Below are 20,570 nucleotides of genomic sequence, written 5' to 3' on the forward strand. Positions count from 1 at the left end.
TGTCTTTGGCTTCTTCAGCTCTTGGGAGTGGAAGGGAAATTAAGGAAGGTGGGTTCAGCCAGCAACCAAGGCACATCCCATCGCTCTCTCCTTCCCCAGATCTGGAGCCCTGTCTGGGCTTGGCTGAGCAGGCACAGGCAGACTGGTGGGAGAGGAAGGAAAGGGGTGGGCAGAAGGAAGCTGCCTCTTGATGACAGTTTTTTTGTGTGTTTTTTTGAGATGGAGTCTCACTCTATTGCCAAGGCTGGAGTGCAGTGGTGTGATCTCGGCTCATTGCAACCTCCGCCCGTGGGGTTCAAGTGGTTCTCCTGCCTCAGCCTCTGGAGTAGCTGGGATTACAGGTGCTTGCCACCACACCCATGTAACCGTTTTTGTTTTTTGGTATTTTTTTTTTTTTTTTTTTTTTTTTGAGACAGAGTCTTGCTCTGTCACCCAGGCTGTAGTGCAGTGGCATGATCTCCGCTGACGGCAAGCTCCGCCTCCCAGGTTCACACCATTCTCCTGCCTCAGCCTCCTGAGTAGCTGGGATTACAGGTACATGCCACCACGCCCGGCTAATTTTTTTTCGTATTTTTAGTAGAGAACGGGGTTTCACCATGTTAGCCAGGATCGTCTTGATCTCCTGACCTCGTGATCCGCCTGCCTTGGCCTCACAAAGTGCTGGGATTACAGGCATGAGCCACCGCGCCTGGCCACACCTGGCTAACTTTTGTATTTTTAGTAGAGACAGGGTCTCACCGTGTTGTCCAGGCTGGTCTTGCACTCCTGACCTCAGATGATCCACCTGTCTCAGCTCCCCGAAGTGCTAGGATTACAGGCGTGAGCCACTGCACCCGGCCAGTGGTTTTTGTTTTTTAGAGACAGGGTCTGGCTCTGTTGCCCAGGCTGGAGGGCAGTGGTGCAATCATGGCTCACTGCAGCCTCCAACTCCTGGACTCAAGCGATCCTCCCACCACAGCCTCCCGAATAGCTGAAACTACAGGTGTATGCCACCATGCCCAGCTAATTCTTTTTTAATATTTGTGGCGATGGGTTCTAGCTATGTTGTCCAGTCTGGTCTCAAACTCCTGGCCTCAAGCAATCCTCCTACCTCGGCCTCCCAAAGTGCTGGGATTACAGGTGTGAACCACTGCACCCGGCTAGGAATGTCATTTTGGAAGTGATAAAGAATACCATGTGCAGGATGTAGTAGGAGGAGCCCTTGACGCGGAGTCAAGAGACCTTGGTCCTAGTCTCAATATTGCTACTACTTTGCTGTACGACTCTTATTTTTATTTTTTATTTATTTTTGAGACAGAGTCTCGCTCAGTTGGCCAGACAGGAGGACAGTGGCACAATCATAGCTCACTATAGCCTCCATCTCCTGGTCAATCCTCCTGCTTCTGCCTCCCAAAGGGCTGGGATCGCAGGCACTTGGTGATTTTTGAGAGTCACTTCCTTCACTGAGACTCAAGCTCCTTAAATAAAATGATGACTTGATGGCTGGGCACGGCGGCTCACACCTGTAATCCCAGCACTTTGGGAGGCTGAGGTGGGTGGATCACCTGACGTCAGGAGTTCGAGACCAGCCTGGCCAACATGACAAAACCCTCTACTAAAAATACAAAAATTGGCTGGGCATGGGCTCACGCCTATAATCCCAGCACTTTGGGAGGCCGAGGCGGGAGGATCACAAGGTCAGGAGATCGAGACCATCCTGGCTAACACGGTGAAACCCCGTCTCTACTAAAAATACAAAAAATTAGCTGGGCGTGTTGGCCGGCACCTGTAGCCCTAGCTACTTGGAAGGCTGAGGCAGGAGAATGGTGTCAACCCGGGAGGCGGAGCTTGCAGTGAGCCGAGATCGTGCCACTGCACTCTGGTCTGGGTGACAGAGTGAGACTCCATCTCAAAAAAAGAAAAAAAAAATTAGCTGGGCATGGTGGCGCACACCTGTCATCCCAGCTACTCGGGAGGCTGAGACAGGAGAATTGCTTGAACCTGGGAGGCGGAGGTTGCAGTGAGCCGAGATCACGCCACTGAACTCCAGCCTGGGCGATAGAATCAGACTCTGTCTTCAAAAAATAAAAATAAAAATAACAAACTTCCTCAGGCTTCAGGGAGTGTTGAGTTAACCTGCAGAAACAAGGTAAGTTCCTGGGAGGTGCCAACTAGCAGTTGCCGGAGACAGAACCAGCCCAGCCTTTGGGCTCACAAAGACCAGGTTCAAATTCTGCCTTTCCTGGCTGTGTGACCTTCAGCAAGTGAATTAACCTGTCTGAATCTCTGTCTCAAAAGCAAGGCTCTGTCTCAAGGAAAAAAAAAAGGAAAATAAATGAAATAGTTATTAGAGTGTGGTCCTGGACCAGAGCATCGCATTCCCCAGAGAGTAGTAGAAATTCAAACTCCAGGCCCTGCACCGCAGACCTACTGAATCAAAAACCCTAGGATGGGGGCCAGCAATCTGTTTGAACACGACTGCTGAAGTTTGGGAATCACTGCCACACTGCATGGGAATGTAGACTGTTGGGATTCTGAAGCTTAGGACATATCACAATCTCCTGAGAGCTTGTTAAAAACACAGATTCCAGGCCGGGCATGGTGGCTCACACCTGTAATCCCAGCACTTTGGGAGGCTGAGGCAGGTGGATCACGAGGTCAGGAGATGGAGACCATTCTGGCTAACGCAGTGAAACCCCGTCTCTACTAAAAATACGAAAAATTAGCCAGGCGTGGCGGCACTCACCTGTAGTCCCAGCTACTTGGGAGGCTGAGGCAGGAGAATTGCTTGAACCCGGGAGGTGGAGGTTGTAGTGAGTGGAGATCGCACCACTGCACTCCAGCCCGGTGACAGGGCGAGACTCCGTCTCAAAAAAATAAAAACAAAAAATAAAATAAGAAAAAAAACCACACAGATTCCAGGCCATGCACGGTGGCTCACGCCTGTAATCTCAGCACTTTGGGAGGCCAAGGCGGGTGGATCACCTGAGGTCAGGAGTTCAAGACCAGCCTGGTCAACATGGTGAAACTCTGTCTCTACAAAAATACAAAAATTAGCTGGGCATGATGGCAGGTGCCTGTAATCTCACCTATCTGGGAGGCTGAGGCAGGAGAATCGCTTGAACCTGGGAGGCAGAGGTTGCAGTGAGCCGAGATCAAGCCACTGCACTCCAGCCTGGACAGCACAGCAAGACTCCGTCTGAAAAAAAAAAAAAAACCCCACAGATTCCAACTGGGTGTGGTGGCTCATGCCTGTAATCTTAGCACTTTGGGAGTCCGAGGTGGCAGGATCACTTGAGCCCAGGAGTTTGAGGCCAGCCTGGACTACATAGCCAGACCCCATCTCTACAAAACAAACAAACAAAAAAGAAAAGTAGCTGCTGGTGGTGGTGGTATGTGCCTGTGGTCCCAGCTGCTCGGGAGGCTGAGGTGGAGGATGGCTTGAGCCCAGGAGTTTGAGGCTGCAGTGAACCATGATGATGCCGCTGCACTCCAGCCTGGGCAACAGAGCGAGAGCCTGTCTCAAACCAGACAAGACAAAACAAAACAAAAACCATATTTTTGGCCTCAAAGTCAGAAACTGAGGTGGGGTCTGGGAATCCTTTTTTTTTTTTTTTTTTTTTTGAGATGGAGTCTCACTCTGTTGCCCAAGCTGGAGTGCAGTGGCACAACCTCGGCTCACTGCAACCTCCGCCTCCCGGGTTCAAGCGATTCTCCTGCCTCGGCCTCCAGAGTAGCTGGGATTACAGGCGTGCACCACCACGCCCGGCTAATTTTTATATTTTTAGTAGAGACGGGGTTTCACCATGTTGGCCAGGCTGGTCTCGAACTCTTGACCTCGGGTGATCTGACCACTTCGGCCTCCCAAAGTGTTGGGATTACAGGCATGAGCCACCACGCCCGCTGGAATCGATATTTTAACCGGAGATGAGTTTTATTGGGGTGGGGGGTGCCCCGGAGGCTGCACTGCGGGGAGATCACAGAAGGCACCTTGGGGTATTGGAGACTCTGGCCTGGGGGACTGAGGACTCCCCTTGGGTGGAGAAGGGGAGATGCAGCTGGAGAGAGGACACCTGGACACCTGCCCAATCCAGTAACGTCAGCCTCGTCTGCTGTCAGAAGGGGGCGGGGCCTCGGGGGCGGAGTCTCTCCCGCCTCAGCCCTCGGTCTAGTCTGGCCACCTTCCCAGTCTGGTGGGTGCAGGTGGGGAGAAGCCTGGGTCTGGGGGCAACAAGCGCGGGTAAGACCTGTAGGGGGCCAGCTAGAGACGCCAGCGGGGGCCGGGTGGTCGGGCGTGGCGGCCGCGGCGAAGCTGGGGGACTTGAACAGCCTGTCTCGTCTTGGTCCTGACCTCCAGGTGGCGCCGCGGTGCGCGGACCGGCGTTAAGGTCGCGTCGCCCTTGGCCTCTGGCTGGGGAAGCCCCTACGGCCTAATGGGGGTGGTGGAGGAACTGCTAGAGGGGCTCTAGGCCATAGCCGGGAACAGACAGACCTCCCCCTATGTGAGCCCCCGGAGACCCTGACCGCGGGCTCTGCCGCTCCTCCCAGCACCCCTACGACATTAGCCGATGGGGGAGCCGACATTAGCGGATGGATTCTTAAACACTAAAGGGTCTCCAGAGCATAAAATGGGCACTGGTGACACTGCTTCCACGGGACGGTTAGTTTCTAGTGAAAACAGCTTCTCCACTGCGCATGATGGCTCATGTCTGTAATCCTGACATTTCGGGAGGCCAAGGTAGGGAGAACTGCTTGAGCCCAGGAGTTCAAGACCAGCCTGGGCAATATAGTGAGACCCCATCTGTCGCTTTTTTTTTTTTTTTTTTTTTTTTGAGACGGACTCTTGCTCTGTCGCCCAGGATGGAATGCGGTGGCGCGATCTCGGCTCATTGCAACCTCCACCTCCCAGGTTCAAGCGATTGTCGTGCCTCAGCCTCCCGAGTAGCTGAGATTACAGGCATGTGCCACCACGCCCAGCTCATTTTTTTGTATTTTTAGTAGAGAGATGGGGTTTCACCATGTTGGCCAGGCTGGTCTGGAACTCCTGACCTTAAATAATCCACCTGCTTTGGCCTCCCAAAGTGCTGGGGTTACAGGCGTGAGCCACTGCGCCCAACCATGAGACCCTATCTCTAAAAAAAAATAATTTTAGGCCGGGTGTGGTAGCTCACGCCGGTAATCCCAGCACTTTGGGAGGCGGAGGAGGGTGGATCACCTGAGATCAGGAGTTCCTGACCAACCTGGCCAACATGGTGAAACCCTGTCTCTACTAAAAATACAAAAATTAGCCGGGCATGGTGGTGGGCGCCTGTAATCGCAGCTACTAAGGAGGCTGAGGCAGGAGAATCGCTTGAAACCGGGAGGCAAAGGTTACAGTGAGCCGAGATTGCACCACTGCACTCCAGCCTGGGCAACAGAATGAGACTCCGTCTCAAAAAGAAAAAAAAAAAAGAAAAGAAAAGAAAAAATAAATAATAATTAAATTAACTGGCCATACTGCCATGCACCTAAAAGTCCCAGCTACTTGGGAGGCTGAGGTGGGAGTATTGCTTGAGTCCAGGAGTTAGAGGCTGCAGTGAGCTGTAATTGCATCACTGCACTCCAGCCTGGTTAACAGAGCAAGACCTTGTCTCAAAACAAAACAAAATTCAACAAAACAAATCCTGCCTCATCCGATTCTTGGCCAGGACACACTGGTGTGGAAACCCTCCTTCCCCACCAAGTTCGCATCCTGCCCGGCCCCCCAGGTTCCACCTGCAGCCACTCTATCCCTCTAGCCCAGAACTAACCCAGCCTCCACCCCTTGTCATCCCTTTGTTTTCAGGATAACCTGAAATCCTAGCACTTTTGGAATAATCCTGTAATCCTAGCACTTTGGGAGTCCAAGGTGGCAGGATCGCTTGAGCCCAGGAGTTTGAAGCCAGCCTGGGCTACATAGCCAGACCTCATCTCTACAAAACACTCCCTGTGCCCTGGCCTTTCCTCAGCCTGGGGGCCAGTAGAAAAAGTGTGGGGCATTTCGAGGTTTTTCTCAGGTTGAAGGACTGGCAAGGTGTGTCTGTGGTAGTAACTTGTGGGGAAGGGACTGGGCCCTGATTCTCAGGGCTCTGCTCTGAGCCTAGGCTATATTTTATTTAATTTAAAATTTATTTATTTGTTTGTTTTGTTTTGTTTTTAGTTGTTTGAGAAGGAGTTTCGCTCTTGTTGCCCAGGCTGGAGTGCAGTGGCGTGATCTCGGCTCATTGCAACCTCTGCCTCCCAGGTTCAAGCGATTCTCCTGCCTCAGCCTCCCGAGTACCTGGGATTACAGGCATCTGCCACCACACCCTGCTAATTTTTGTATTTTTAGTGGAGACGGGGTTTCACCGTGTTGGCAAGGCTGGTCTCAAACTCCTGATCTCAGGTGGTCTACCACCTTAGTTAGCCTCCCAAAGTGCTGGGATTACAGGCATGAGCCACCGGGCCCAGCCTTATTTATTTTATTTATTTATTTTTATTTTTTTTTAGACAGAGTCTCACTCTGTCGCCCAGGCTGGAGTGCAGTGGTGAAATCTTGACTCACTGCAACCTCCGCCTCCCAGGTTCAAGCGATTCTCCTATCTCACCCTCCTGAGTAGCTGGGACTACAGGCGCAAGCCACCACACCTGGCTAATGTTTGTATTTTTAGCAGAGGTGGGGTTTCACCATATTGGTTAGGCTGGTCTCGAACTCCTGACCTCAGGTGATCCACCCGCCTCTGCCTCCTAGAGTGCTGGGATTACAGGCGTGAGCCACCATGCCCGGCCATAATTTATTTTATTTTTGAGACAGCGTCTTGCATGTCACCCAGGCTGGAGTGCAGTGGTGCAATCACAGCTCCCTGCAACTTCTGCTTCCCAGGGTCAAGCGATCCTCCCATCTCAGCCTCCCAAGTAGCTGGGACTACAGGCATGTGCCATCAAGCCTGGCTAATTTTCTGTATTTTTGGAAGAGATGGGGCTGGTCTCGAACTCCTGAGCTCAAGTGATCTGCCTGCCTCAGCCTCCCAAAGTGTTGGGATTAAAGGCGTGAGCCACTGCGCCTGACCTTAAGCTTCTTTTCTTCTTTTTTTTTTTTTCCTTGAGACGGAATTTCACTCTTGTTGCCCAGGCTGGAGTGCAATGGTGCAATCTCGGCTCACCACAACCTCCACCTCCTGGGTTCAAGCGATTCTCCTGCCTCGGCCTCCCAAGTAGCTGGGATTACAGGCATGCGCCATCACAATGGGCTAATTTTGTATTTTTAGTAGAGATGGGGTTTCTCCATGTTGGTCAGGCTGATCTTGAACTCCCGACCTCAGGTGATGTGCCCACGTCGGCCTTCCGAAGTGCTGGGATTACAGGTGTGAGCCACCACGCCTGGCTCTTTTCTTCTTTTTTGAGACGGGGGTCTCACTGTGTTGCCCAGGCTGGTCTTGAACTGCTGGCCTCAAGTGATCCTCCCAGGTCAGCCTCCCAAAGCATTGGGATAACAGGCATAAGCCACCGCGCCGGCCTCAGCCTAGTCTTCAGTCTCCTGAAGCTCAGTGTCAAAGGCCTCAGCCTTTTTTTTTTTTTTTTTTTTTTGAGACAGAGTCTTGCTCTGTTGCCAGGCTGGAGTGCAGTGGCGCGATCTCGGATCACTGCAACCTCTGCCTCCTGGGTTCAAGCAGTTCTCCTGCCTCAGCCTCCCAAGTAGCTGGGACTACAGGCACCCACCACCACGCCCGGCTAATTTTTTTGTATTTTTAGTAGAGACAGGGTTTCACTGTATTAGCCAGGATGGTCTCAATCTCCTGACCTCGTCATCCGCCCGCCTTGGCCTCCCAAAGTGCTGGAATTACAGGTGTGAGCCACCGCACCCGGCCCCAGCCTCAGCTTCTTTTTTTTTTTCCTCTCTCTTCTTTTTTTTTTTTTTTTGAGACGTAGTCTCGCTCTGTCGCCCATGCTGGGGTGCAGTGGCGCGATCTTGGCTCACTGGAAGCTCTGCCTCCCAGGTTCGTGCCATTCTCCTGCCTCAGCCTCCTGGGTAGCTGGGACCACAGGTGCCCGCCACCATGCCTAGCTAATTTTTTGGTATTTTTTAGTAGAGATGGGGTTTCACCGTGTTAGCCAGGATGGTCTCGATCTCCTGACCTTGTGATCCGCCTGCCTCAGCCTCCCAAAGTGCTGGGATTATAGGCGTGAGCCACCATGCCTGGCCATCCCGGCCTCAGCTTCTTGAGCATGCATGCTTCCTGGCTGCCATGGCAACCCGACACTTGCGGATCATGATGGATGACCAACTGTGTGGCCACCCCCGGATCTTATGAGGTCTGAGGCCACTGAATGGGCCTTGCTGGACATAGTCCCTCCCCACCAGCTCCTTCACACAACAAGACCTCCCCTAACCATGGGTCCCCCATCTAGTTCCCCACACAGATGGACCCCGCTCCCATCCCAGGGCTTCTGACTCTCCACCTGTCTCACACCACCTGACCTCTCTCCTCCTGCCTCTGCCCTTGTTTCCCTTGGCAACTCTCTGGGCCTGTAGAGGCTCTCTCAGGGGAAGATAGTCCTTCATGACCAAATCCTTCCCTCGTGGGTCCCCAGACCCTCTGATTCCAGCCCCCCAGAGATGGGGATACTGCCAAGGTGAAGGTTTCGGGGAAGACCCTCAGGGAGGTTCAGCTGTGTTTGTTTCCTGTGACTGCTGAAATTGTACAGATTGCCACATACTACATCCTAGACCTCCTGAATTCTGATTTGGGGATCAGGAAGGAGGTTGCTGGGAAGCAGAGGTGAGTTATGACCCAGGCTGGGGCCCCATCAGGGAGGTTAAGTCTCTTTTTTAAAATTTAATTTAATTTATTTATTTTTGTAGAGACAGAGTCTCTCTATGTTGCCCAGGCTGGTTTCAAACTCCTGGCCTCAAGTGATCCTTCTTCCTTGGGCTCTCTTAAGTGCTGGGATTACAGGTGTGAGCTATGGTACCCATTGCCCTCTAGAGGAAGGCAGGCCCAGCCTGCAATCCCAGCATTTTGGAAGGCCAGGTCGGAGGATTGCTTGAGCCCAGGAGTTTGAGACCAGCCCGGGTAACATGGCAAGACCCTGCCTCTACAAAAAAAAAAAAAAAAATTACCTGGGTGTGGTGGCATGTGCCCGTAGTCCCAAGCTACTCAGGAGGCTGAGGTGGGAGGATCGCTTAATCCCCAGAGGTCAAGGCTGCAGTGAGCCATGATCGGGCCACTGCACTCCTGCACTCCAGCCTGGGTGACAGAGCGAGACCCTGTCTCCAAGAAAAAAATAAAACTTAAAAAAAAAAAAATCTAGAGGAAGGCAAAGGGTCTGGAGGGCATCGTGAGCAACACTCACCTGGTCAGTGAAGCTGAGCAAAACTGCCCTGCTCAGACCTGAACTGGCCTGAGACAGAGACAGAAAGGGGCAGGCAGTCTGGGCACGGTGGCTCACACCTGTAATCCCAGGATTTTGGGAGTCTGAGGCAGGCGGATCACCTGAGGTCAGGAGTTCGAGACCAGCCTGGCCAACTTGGCGAAACCCTGTCTCTAATAAAAATACACAAATTAACTAGGTGTGGTGGCGTACACCTATATAGTCCCAGCTACTTGGGAGACTGGGGCAGAAGAATCACTTGAACTGGGAAGCAGAGGTTGCAGTGAGCTGAGATTGTGCCACTGCACTCCAGCACTCTAGCCTGGGAGACACAGTGAGACTCTGTCTCAAAAAAAAAGAAAGGGCAGTCTCAGACTCCCAGAGAGGAGAACAGCAAGTTTCTGTTCCACCTACTTCCTTCAAGGGCTTCTTCCTCCAGGAAGCCTTCCCATCCTCCAGGCTGAGCTGACCTACCCTTCACAGAGCTGGGGCTGGTGTTTAATCTGCACAGGCTGCATGAAGTTTTGCATCCTCTTTCCTGGAGCCTGGCCTGGCCTGGATGTTAGAGCTCATGCTGCACTCTGGGAGGGTGAAAGCTGGCCCCACTCAGAGCTGTCCATGCCACTCCCAGGCCCCAGCAAATAGCAGGTGTCAGTGAGCGGGTGAGAGGCATGTCTTCTGCCTCCTGGGACTCTGAGCTTCCTAGAACTGGGGCCACATTTCCTGCCTTATCTGTTTTCTCCACTGAGCAGGGCTGGGGCTGGAGGGGGCACGTGTGGGGCCAGCCAGCAGGAGCCCGAGGCGAGAGGGTCTGAACCCCCTGCCTCGGAGCCTACCGGCAGAGAGACCAGGTGCCTTTCATTTCCCAGCATCCCCGACATCCCGCTCATCTGCTGCAGAAACAATGAACACGGGAAAAGGGCAGGATGTCCCAGAGGTCGTCCAGAGGAGGAGAGGACAGGCTGAGAGTCAAAGGTGAGGAGGGAGGAAGGACAGAGGTCAATGGCACACGTGCCATGATCTCATCAGCTCCTGAAAAACAATGACTCGACCTTCTGAGGGCCCCAACTGAGCTCTGGCAACCACATGAGGCCAGTCATTTCCTCAGTGTTCAGATGAGGAAGAGGGGGGCTCTCAGAGGAAAGGGAATGATCCCCAGGTCACATGGTCAGTAGGCACTGGAGCTGGGACTGAAACCCAGGGAGACAGAGGAGAGACGGGCCAGGGCTGGGAGGAGGCAGAGAGGCAAGGGCTTCGGCCTCCCCATTTCCAAGCTTGGATTCCCAGGAGTCCATTCATATGTGAAAAAAATGGCTTTTTATTTATTTATTTGTTTAGAGACAGTCTCACTTTTTGCCCGGGCTGGAGTGCCGTGGTGTGATCATAACTCACTGTAGCCTTGACCTGGGCTCAAGTGATCCTCCCACCTCAGCCTCCTGAGTAGCTGGGACTATAAGTGTGCACCATCACACCCAGATAATTTTTTAAATTTTTGGTAGAGATGGGGTCTTTCTATGTTGCCCAGCCTGGTCTCCAACTTCTGGGCTCAAGTGATCCTCCCACCTTGGCCTTCCAAAGTACTGAGATTACAAGCATGAGCCATTGCGCCTGGCTTATTTATTTATTTTTAGAGACAGGGTCTCGCTCTGTCACCCAGACTGGAGTGAAGTGGCACAATCATAGCTCAGCACAGCCTCAAATTCCTGGGCTCAAGGGACCCTCCTGCCTCAGCCAACAAAGTAGCTGGAACTACAGGCATACACCACCATGCCTGGCTAACTTTAAATTTTTTTAGAAATGGGGTCTTGACCAGCCCAGGCTGGTCTTGAACTCCTGGGCTCAAGTGATCCTCCGGTCTCAGCCTCCTGAGTAGCTGGGACTACAGGTGCACACCACCACACCCGGCTAATTTTTTTGTGTTTTTATTGTAGAGACAGGGTTTCACCATCTTGCCCAGACTGCTCTCGAATGCCTGTCCTCATGTGATGCTCCCACCTGGGCCTCCCAAAGGGCTGAGATTACAGGTGTGAGCCACTGCACCCGGCCTGATAGCAGAACCTGCTTTTCTTCTACCAGCCTCTCTTGGACTGTGGAAAAACCTCACACCAACATCTCCTTGTCCAATCTAGAGGCTTCCATGGAATCACTCTCCACCCCAAGATCCCCCAACATCTCCTGTGTGTCCAACCTCATTGAGTAACAGACCATCTGCTGCTTCCCCCGTCCCCATCCATCTCCCCAAGGTCCTGGGCATTGGTCCCCTGCTAAGGGGATCTGTCGGGACCTGCCTCCCAGAGTGAGGGTGGCGATTTCTGCATACATTTCCCCTATCCGTGGCTCCCTTTTCCTGGGTTATGGCCCCATCTTCCATGCCTCCACACCCTTTCTTTCTACCTCCAGCTGTCCCTGGGCTCTTTGGGGCCCTAACCACTGGCATCAATCAACCTTCTATGCCCAGTGTGGACATCAAGGACATCTCCCCAGCAAGCTCAGGCCTTCAGCCCAACATTCTCCTCCTTGCTGTGCTCAGCTCCATTGAATTCTCCATCCTCCACCCCACCCTGCAAATCTGTTTATCTTTGCTTTTCTGGTTTCTTTCATTTTCCTCTGCCTCACCCAGATTCCAGACAAATTCTTATTTATTTATTTATTTATTCGAGATACAGTTGCTGGCGGCTCACTGTAACCTCTGCCTCCCAGGTTCAAGTGATTCTCATGCCTCAGCCTCCGGAGTAGCTGGGATTTGCAGGCATGTGCCAGCACGTGCAGCTAAAATCTTTTTTTTTTTTTTTTTTGAAATGGAGTCTCACTTTGCTCGCTTTGTTGCCCAGGCTGGTGTGCAGTGGCATGATCTGGGCTCACTGCAACCTCCACCTCCTGGGTTCAAGCAATCCTCCCACCTCAGCCTCCCAAGTAACTGGGATTACAGGCCTGGGCTACCACATACGGGTAATTTTTGTATTTTTAGTAGAGACGGGGTTTCAGCATGTTGGCCAGGCTGGTCTTGAACTCCTGACCTCAAGTGATCCATCTGCTTGGGCCTCCCAAAGTGCTGGGATTATAGGCGTGAGCCACAACACCCGGCTTGAATTATGGACAAATTCTTTTGAATGAGACTCTGTCCCCTGCCTCCAACTTTTCTGCATCCCAGCAGCTGGCATCATCCCATGTCCCAGAGACTTCACGCACACCTAATGGGGCTCATCTCAACCCTCCTGTTCCTCAGCCTGATGCTAGGGAGGCCAGGCTCAGGGTCAGTGTGTTGGCCTGCAGCCCGATGTGTGCCCTCTTCCCTGGATCTCTTCCTTCTGGGTTGGGACGAAGGCGTGAAGGTGGTTTGGAGTCATGAGTTCAGGCTGAGACACCTCAGACCTACCTGACCTGCTGGGGGATTCACCCTGCCAGCCTCCGAGATACAGTAGGATGAGAACACGCACTCTGGGGATAGGAGCCTGGATGTGTGTGTGTCTGGAGGTTGGCCATTCCCATCTTCCAGCGTGTCTCGTGTGACAGGGACCAGTGTGGAAGTGTCTCTGGGTTGGCCCTTAGGCATAGGCCAGTTTGAGAATAGGAGACAGGAGGTGAGAGGTCGCCATAGGTGGGATTTGCAGAGGGTGGTATTAGAGCTTTGCTGTCTCTCTGATCTTTCTTGGCCCTATTTGGGGGTGACTTCCAGGATGACGCCCTTGCTCCTCCCCCACCCCCAACCCTGGCAGGTCTTCCCATGTGTCCTCTATAGCAGTCTCAGCCACACCGTGCAGTGGACCACTGCATTGGAGGCATCCTACCTCTTCTCAAGGACATGGTCCGTTCAAGGACCCTGGATGCTGACCTGTCTCCTGTCCCACCTAGCCCACCTATAGCACCTGGCTCAGCAGAAGCTCATGGATGACCTTGAATGACCCCTTCCAGCACTGAGACTTGCTTTCTTCAAACTAGCATCCAGGTCTAGGATTACCCCACTCAGCAGCCTCAGATAACTAAAGGAGCATCTCTAACTGGTGAGGTCTAACCCAATCAAAAGTCTTTTTTTTTTTTTTTTTTTTTTTTGAGGAGTCTCGCTCTGTTGCCCAGGCTGGAGTGCAGTGGTGCGATCTCGGCTCACTGCAAGCTCCGACTCCCAGGTTCACGCCATACTCCTGCCTCAGCCTAATGAGTAGCTGGGACTAGAGGCGCATGCCACCACACCTGGCTAATTTTTTGTATTTTTAGTAGAGACAGGGTTTCACCGTGTTAGCCAGGATGGTGTTAATCTCCTGACCTCGTGATCCGCCCGCCTTGGCCTCCCAAAGTGCTGGGATTACAGGCGTGAGCCACAGCACCCGGCCCAAAACTCTTATAATAAATAATATTTAAGAGATGGGTGTTGCTCTGTCGCCAAGGCTGGAGTGCAGTGGCGTGATCATAGCTCACTGCAGCCTCGAAGTCCTGGGCTCAAGGGATCCTCCCACCTCAACCTCCCCAGTACCTGGGACTACAGGCATGCACCACCACGCCTGGCTAATTTTTAATTTTTTTATAGAGACTGGGTCTCACTATGTTGCCCAGGCTGGTCTTGAACTCCTGGCCTCACAGGGATCCTCCTGCCTCTGCCTCCCAAAGTGCTGGAATTACAGGCATGAGTCACGGTGTCCCACCCATTTTTTTTTTTTTTTTTTTTTTTTGAGACAGAGTCTCACGCTGTTGCCCAGGCTGGAGTGCAGTGGTGCCATCTTGGCTCACTGCAACCTCCCCCTCTCACGTTCAAGTGATTCTCGTGCCTCAGCCTCCCCAGTAGCTGAAATTACAGGCATGTGCTGCCATGCCCAGGTAATTTTTTGTAGTTTTAGTAGAGAAAGGGTTTCACTGTGTTGCCCAGGTTGGTCTCGAAATCCTGGCCTCAAGTGATCTGCCTGCCTTGGCCTCCCAAAATGCTGGAATTATAGGCATGAACCACCATGCCCTGTCCTCCTCCCCATTTTTTTTTTTTTTTTTGAGACCGAGTCTCGCTCTGTCACCCAGGCTGGAGTGCAGCAGCACAATCTCAGCTTACTGCAACCTCTGCCTCCCTGGTTCAAGCAATTCTTCTGCCTCAGCCTCCTGAGTAGCTGGGACTACAGATGAGTGCTACCACGCCAGGCTAATTTTTTGTCCCCTTTTCTTTTGAAGAGGAAAAGCAATTCCTGGCCTCCCAGCCTGGGCCAGCCAAAATAGCTTAGGAAGAATGTGGGCAGGCCCAAGACCTCTCACCTCCCTCACCTCCACCTTCCGATCTTCACATTCGTACTGTTTTGTTTTTTTTTTTAATTATTATTATTATTATTATTATTATTATTATTATTATTATTATTTTGAGACAGAGTTTTGCTCTTGTTGCCCAGGCTGGAATGTAATGGCACGATCTCTGGCTCACTGCAACCTCCGCCTCCCAGCTTCAGGCAATTCTACCTCAGCCTCCTGAGTAGCTGGGATTACAAGCATGCACCACTACACCCGGCTAATTTTGTATTTTTAGTAGAGATGGGGTTTCTCCATGTTGGTCAGGCTGATCTCAAACTCCCGACCTCAGGTGATCCGCCCGCCTCGGCCTCCCAAAGTGCTGGGATTACAGGCGTGAGCCACCGCGCCAGGCCCTGTTTTCTTAAAATCATTGGTGAACATTCCACTTCTTGGAGACCTGCAATGTAAACTGGGCAAACAGAATGGCTTGTTTTCGTCTGTGCTGGGGCCTGAAATGAGTCAGTGACTAGATTTTAAGGCTGAGGAATTGCGTTTACTGGGTTCATGGACACGAACTCCTGTAGGGCCTAGATATTTATCAGCATGGCCAAGGCCTGGGGGACAGTTTCGAGTCTCAGCTCCAACACTTCCTGCATGCCAAAGCTGCGTCAGCCTCTTTTTTTAAATAAACAAAAAACGTTTAGTCACAGAAATGTTCAAGAATATGCAAAAGTAGAGAAAATATAGTAATAAAATCCTGCTTCAGCAGTCATCAACATTTGGCTAATCTTGTTTCATCCATGTACCCTCAAACACTGTTCCGAACCCCAACTTTTTTTTTTTCTTGTGACAGGGTCTCATTCTGTCATCCAGGCTGGAGTGCAGTGGCAAGATCCTGGCTCACTGCAACCGCCGCCTCCTGGGTTCAAGTGATTCTTATGCCTCAGCCTCCTGAGTAGCTGGGACTATGGGACTACAGGCACGTGCTACCATGCCTGGCTAATTTTTTGTACTTTTTAGTAGACACGAGGTTTTGCCGTTGCCCAGGCTGGTCTTGAACTCCTGAGCTCAGGCAACTTGCCTGCCTCGGCTTCCTAAAGTGCTGGGATTACAGGCTTGAGCCACTGTGCTCAGTCTTGATACTTTTCAATTTAAGGTAAAATACAGCATGATTTATTAGTTTTTTTGTTTGTTTGTTTTTTGTTTTTTGAGACAGAGAGTCTAGCTCTGTCACCCAGGCTGGAGTGCAGTGGCACAATCTTGGCTCACTGCAACCTCCACCTCCTGAGTTCCAGTGATTGGCCTGCCTCAGTCTCCCAAGTAGTTGGGACTACAGGCACCTGTCACCACACCCGGCTAATTTTTTTGTATTTGTATTTTATTTTACTATTACTTTTTGAGGCAGAGTCTCGCTCTGTTACACAGGCTGGAGTCCAGTTGCACGATCTCAGCTCACTGCAACATACGCCTCCTGGGTTCAAGCGATTCTTGTGCCTCAGCTTCCCAAGTAGCTGGGATTACAGGTGTGCACCACCACGCCTGGCTAATTTTTATATTTTTAGTAGAGACGGGGTTTCACCATGTTGGCCAGGCTGGTCTCGAACTCCTGACCTCAAGTGATCCACCCACCCGGGCTTCCCAAAGTGCTGGGATTACAGGTGTAAGCCACCGTGCCTGGCCTGATTTTTTAAAACCTTTTAATATAATCATATAAAATGCATACATTTCCAAAGTCAAATATACAAAACAAAGTATATTTGGAGGAATAAGACTGTTTGTCTTTCATTCTATTCTCTCCCTATGTTGCTATTAAAAATTTTTAATTTATACTCCCAGTTTAAAAATTTATATTTGTACCTCGCTATTTCTTTTCACAATTGAACAATGAGATAATAGACATACTTTCTTATTCTTAACTTTAGCAGGAAAGCCTCTAGTGTTCCACCATTGAGATCTTCCTTTAAAATCCTTTTTGTAAAATTTGGGCTGTGCTATCCATTCTATCTGATGTTCCACAGCACTTCCTGGAAAGATAAAATGAACAATGTGGAAACTCTCATAATGAAAAGTGGTACACAAACATGCCTGTTGACTGAGCATCAATCAATTCCAGGAAAGCTTCAAGATTCCTGAACCTTTTTGAAGCAGTTTGGAGAATTAAAAAAAAAAAAAAAAAAAAAAAAAAAAAGAGTAAGAAAGGATTCCTGAACCCACTTCCACTTACATTCTACACAAAAATGAAAGGAGGCTTGCAGAATTGAGGGGACCTGCCCCAAGTAACCTAAGGAGCAGGTGGGAGCTCTCATTTCCTTTTCTGCAGTTCAGGGGTCTTCTGCTATGTGGAAAAGCTCAGGGCCCAGGATAAGTCCACTGACATTAAAAATTTTAAAAACTGAACTCAAGGCTGGGTGCAGTGGCTACTGCCTGTAATCGTAGCACTTTGGGAGGCCAAGGCAGCTGAACCACTTGAGGTCAGGAGTTTGAGGCCAACACGGTGAAACCCTGTCTCTACTAAAAATACAAAAAAAATTAGCCGGGTGTGGTGGTAGGCGCCTGTAATCCCACCTACTTGAGAGGCTAACGTGGGAGAATTGCTTGAACACTGGAGGCAGACGTTGCAGTGAGCTGAGATTGTGCCACAGCCTCCAGCCTGGGCACCAGAGCGAGACTCCGTCTCAAAAAACAAAATAAAACATTGAACCCACAATACAGAGTTTTTTGTTTGTTTCTGAGACAGGGTCTTGCTCTGTCGCCCAGGCTAGAGCGCAGTGGTATGATCAGAGCTCATTGCAGCCTGGAACTCCTGGACTCAAGTGATCCTCCCGCCTCAGCCTTCCCAGTAGCTGGGACTACAGGTGAGCACCACCACCACGCCCGGCTAAAATTAAATTCTTTTGGTAGAGATTGGGAATGGTGGTGTGGAGTCTCGGTATGTTGCCCATGCTTGTCTCCAGCTCAGGGTTTCAAGACATCTTCCCGCCTTGGCCTCCCAAAGAGTTGGAATTGCAGGTATGCGCTACCGCACCCGTGCCAGATATCTACTTTTTATACAAATTAATATTTCAGGGAACTCTCGAAGGTAAAAGTAGTCACAAAATGCTGCAAGAGTTGCTGTGTCCCAGAAGGGAGTCCGGGATGGGGTCGGCGACCCTCGCCCGCCCTCATACAGGGCAACTCCGGTCCGAGTTTGGAGGCAACGGAACACCGGAAATGCTGTGCAGGTCTGAGTGGGGAGGTCAGGGCACACTGGACCATTACCTTAAAGCTGCCCCATTTATGGCCAGGTGCGGTGGCTCATGCCTGTAATCCCAGCACTTTGGGAGGCCGAGGTGGGCAGATCACGAGGTCAGGAGTTCGAGACTAGCCTGACCAACATGGTGAAACCGTCTCTACTAAAAATACAAAAATTAGCCGGGCGTGGTGGCGCGCGCCTGTAATCCCAGCTACTCAGGAGGCTGAGGCAGGAGAATCTCTTGAACCTGGGAGGCGGAGGTTGCAGTGAGCCGAAATCACGCCCCTGCACTCCAGCCTGGGCTACAGAGAGAGGCTCAGTCTCAAAAAAAAAAAAAAATGCTGCCCCATTTGGCGCCCCAGAATGAGGACTGACACACTGGGCACTGGGCATCGCAGCACTAGCAGGACTAAGATTCCTCTGGGCAACTCAGCCATAGCAGAGTTTTCAAGAGGAAGAGTGGCCCTGATGAGGACCCGTAGGGCTTCAACCGACCCCAGCTCAAAAACACTTCGGCTTGGGGGCGGTGCCAAGGCTGTGAGTGCGGAAGCCCGCCGGGAACCTGGGGACGGAGCGAGGGAAATGACGCCTGGGAGCGTCAACAGGGTGGGTGGGGCTGCTGACTCCGCCCCCGAAGGAAAGGGTTAACGGTTTCCGGTAGCGGCGTCTAGGAGGGGCGGGGGAAAGGAGGCGGCAGCCAGGCTGTGTCCCCTGACCGTTGGAGCGCCTGCGACCCCCGCATCCCCGCACCCTCAAGGCACCTCCAAAGATGATGATGGGTTGTGGGGAGTCAGAGCTGAAGTCGGCGGACGGGGAAGAAGCCGCGGCGGTCCCGGGGCCACCCCCGGAGCCCCAAGTCCCGCAACTCCGAGCCCCAGTGCCCGAGCCCGGCCTGGACTTGAGCCTGAGCCCGCGGCCCGACAGCCCTCAGCCGCGGCACGGCAGCCCCGGGCGGCGGAAGGGGCGGGCGGAGCGGCGGGGCGCGGCTCGACAGCGGCGGCAGGTGAGCGGGGGAGGCTGGCCCCCGGCCCGCGACGGCCTCGCGCCCACCTGGTCACTGCCCTGCCCTCTGCTCCCAGGTCCGCTTCCGCCTGACGCCGCCCTCCCCGGTGCGGTCCGAGCCGCAGCCTGCGGTGCCGCAGGAGCTGGAGATGCCCGTGCTGAAGAGCAGCCTGGCCTTGGGCCTGGAGCTGCGGGCCGCAGCCGGGAGCCACTTTGATGCTGCGAAGGCCGTGGAGGAACAGCTGAGAAAGTCGTTCCAGATCCGCTGCGGCCTGGAGGAAAGCGTGTCCGAGGGTGAGGGGGGCGGGCGGCCGGCCGCGTGCGGGAGTCGGGGCGAGGGGCGCCGCTCACCTCCGTCCCCGCTGCGCTCTCAGGGCTGAACGTGCCGCGCTCCAAGCGGCTCTTCCGGGACCTGGTGAGCCTGCAGGTGCCGGAGGAACAGGTTCTGAATGCCGCGCTCAGGGAGAAATTGGCTCTCCTGCCGCCACAGGCTCGAGCCCCGCACCCAAAGGTGATGGGGTCTGGGCGTGGGGCTTCCTCCATGTACCCCTTTACCCGGATCCTTCCTCCCAAAGTGTAACCTTGCTTTGGGCCCAACCTCCCAACAGGAGCCACCTGGGCCGGGGCCAGACATGACCATCTTGTGTGACCCAGAAACACTATTTTATGAATCTCCACACCTGACCCTGGACGGTCTGCCCCCTCTCCGACTTCAACTCCGGCCCCGCCCTTCAGAGGACACCTTCCTCATGCACCGGACACTGAGGCGATGGGAAGCGTAGACCCCAAAGATCCCTGGAGGGCTAGTTCGTATTTTTGTGTTAAACTATTTGTTAGAATAAAGTAATTTTGCTAATAAATGGGACTCTTCTTGGAGGCCTAAAATGGGGTTAAAAGCTCTCTAGGGGGTTATCCACTTAGCCTCAGGTTGGAAGCTGCCTGGAAGTCGAGTTTGGGGGCCTTTTTGGAACTTGGTAGAGTCATGGCAAGTGGAAAACACTGTCCACGTTAGAGGTTTACTTAGATACCCCTCCGTTCACAACCTTACCTGCCTCTCCCTGACTTCAGCCACAGCTACTGCCTGTTTTTGATCAGGTAGCGATTGTTCTCTGCATCACTTATTCTGATCTCTCAAAATGCAGAGCCCAGCCTATCACATTTCACGAAAATCTTCCATGATTACCTGTCTCAAGGAGCTTGCAAGCCAGCTGTCTGCACTGAGTTACTGAAATTATCTCCTTGCTTTTTACCTTTAAGAGCCTTGCCCATCCTGTTTACACCTGACCTGAATACTCAGTATGTTCGAAGTTCCAGTAACACCTAACAAGCCCCCGAAGAGCTTCATGTTGTTAATTGCCTGTCAGTCTGATTCCACAGCACAAAAAAGGTGCTGGCCCGTCCCTGGGCATTTGATCCAAAGCACTTTTGCCTACCTCCACCGTCAACTCTTTCCAAGTTAGCCTTCTGGCCAGGTGCGGTGGCTTGCGCCTGTAATCCCAGCACTTTAGAAGGCCGAGGCGGGTGGATCACCTGAGGTCAGGAGTTCGAAACCAGCCTGGCCAACATGGCGAAACCCCCATGTCTACTAAAAATACAAAAAATTAGCTGGGCATGGTGGCGCGTGCCTGTAATCCCAGCTACTTGGGAGGGTGAGGCAGGAGAATCGCTTGAACCTGGGAGGCAGATATTGCGGTAAGCCGAGATCACACCACTGCACTCCAGCCTGACGACAGAACGAATCTCCATCTCAGAAAAACAAAAACCAAAAAGTTAGCCTTCTGCCCAAAAC

At 52.3% G+C, this 20,570-nt stretch overlaps 1 protein-coding gene and 1 long non-coding RNA gene across 3 annotated transcripts; one reads left to right on the plus strand and one right to left on the minus strand.

Annotated features, from left to right (window-relative positions):
* Positions 1-15,078: 15,078 nt before the first annotated feature.
* Positions 15,079-18,680, minus strand: LOC109027574 (uncharacterized). The gene is made up of 3 exons (XR_002006639.3): positions 18,541-18,680; positions 16,450-16,571; positions 15,079-15,222 (listed from the first exon to the last, which is right to left on the minus strand). It is a non-coding gene; the product is annotated as an uncharacterized lncRNA (long non-coding RNA).
* Positions 18,409-19,641, plus strand: PPP1R35 (protein phosphatase 1 regulatory subunit 35). Of its 2 annotated transcripts, XM_004045904.5 has the most exons (4): positions 18,413-18,782; positions 18,859-19,075; positions 19,156-19,292; positions 19,390-19,641. In XM_004045904.5, exons 1-4 carry the CDS (start codon positions 18,549-18,551, stop codon positions 19,561-19,563), a joined length of 762 nt encoding a protein of 253 aa, XP_004045952.3. In that variant the 5' UTR covers positions 18,413-18,548; the 3' UTR covers positions 19,564-19,641. The 2 variants fall into 2 exon arrangements, with proteins under 2 accessions (XP_030869403.1, XP_004045952.3); XM_031013543.3 differs by lacking the exon at positions 19,156-19,292 and having other exon boundaries at positions 18,409-18,782.
* The last annotated feature ends 929 nt before the right edge of the window (positions 19,642-20,570 follow it).

Source organism: Gorilla gorilla, chromosome 6 (assembly GCF_029281585.2).
Source record: "Gorilla gorilla gorilla isolate KB3781 chromosome 6, NHGRI_mGorGor1-v2.1_pri, whole genome shotgun sequence".
NCBI lineage: Eukaryota > Metazoa > Chordata > Mammalia > Primates > Hominidae > Gorilla > Gorilla gorilla.

Coding starts and splice junctions, on each gene's coding strand:
- PPP1R35 (XM_004045904.5), top strand. CDS start 18,549: ATGATGATGGGTTGTGGGGAGTCAGAGCTGAAGTCGGCGGACGGGGAA. Junction 18,783..18,858: donor CGGCTCGACAGCGGCGGCAG/GTGAGCGGGGGA, acceptor CTCTGCTCCCAG/GTCCGCTTCCGCCTGACGCC. Junction 19,293..19,389: donor CTCGAGCCCCGCACCCAAAG/GTGATGGGGTCT, acceptor ACCTCCCAACAG/GAGCCACCTGGGCCGGGGCC.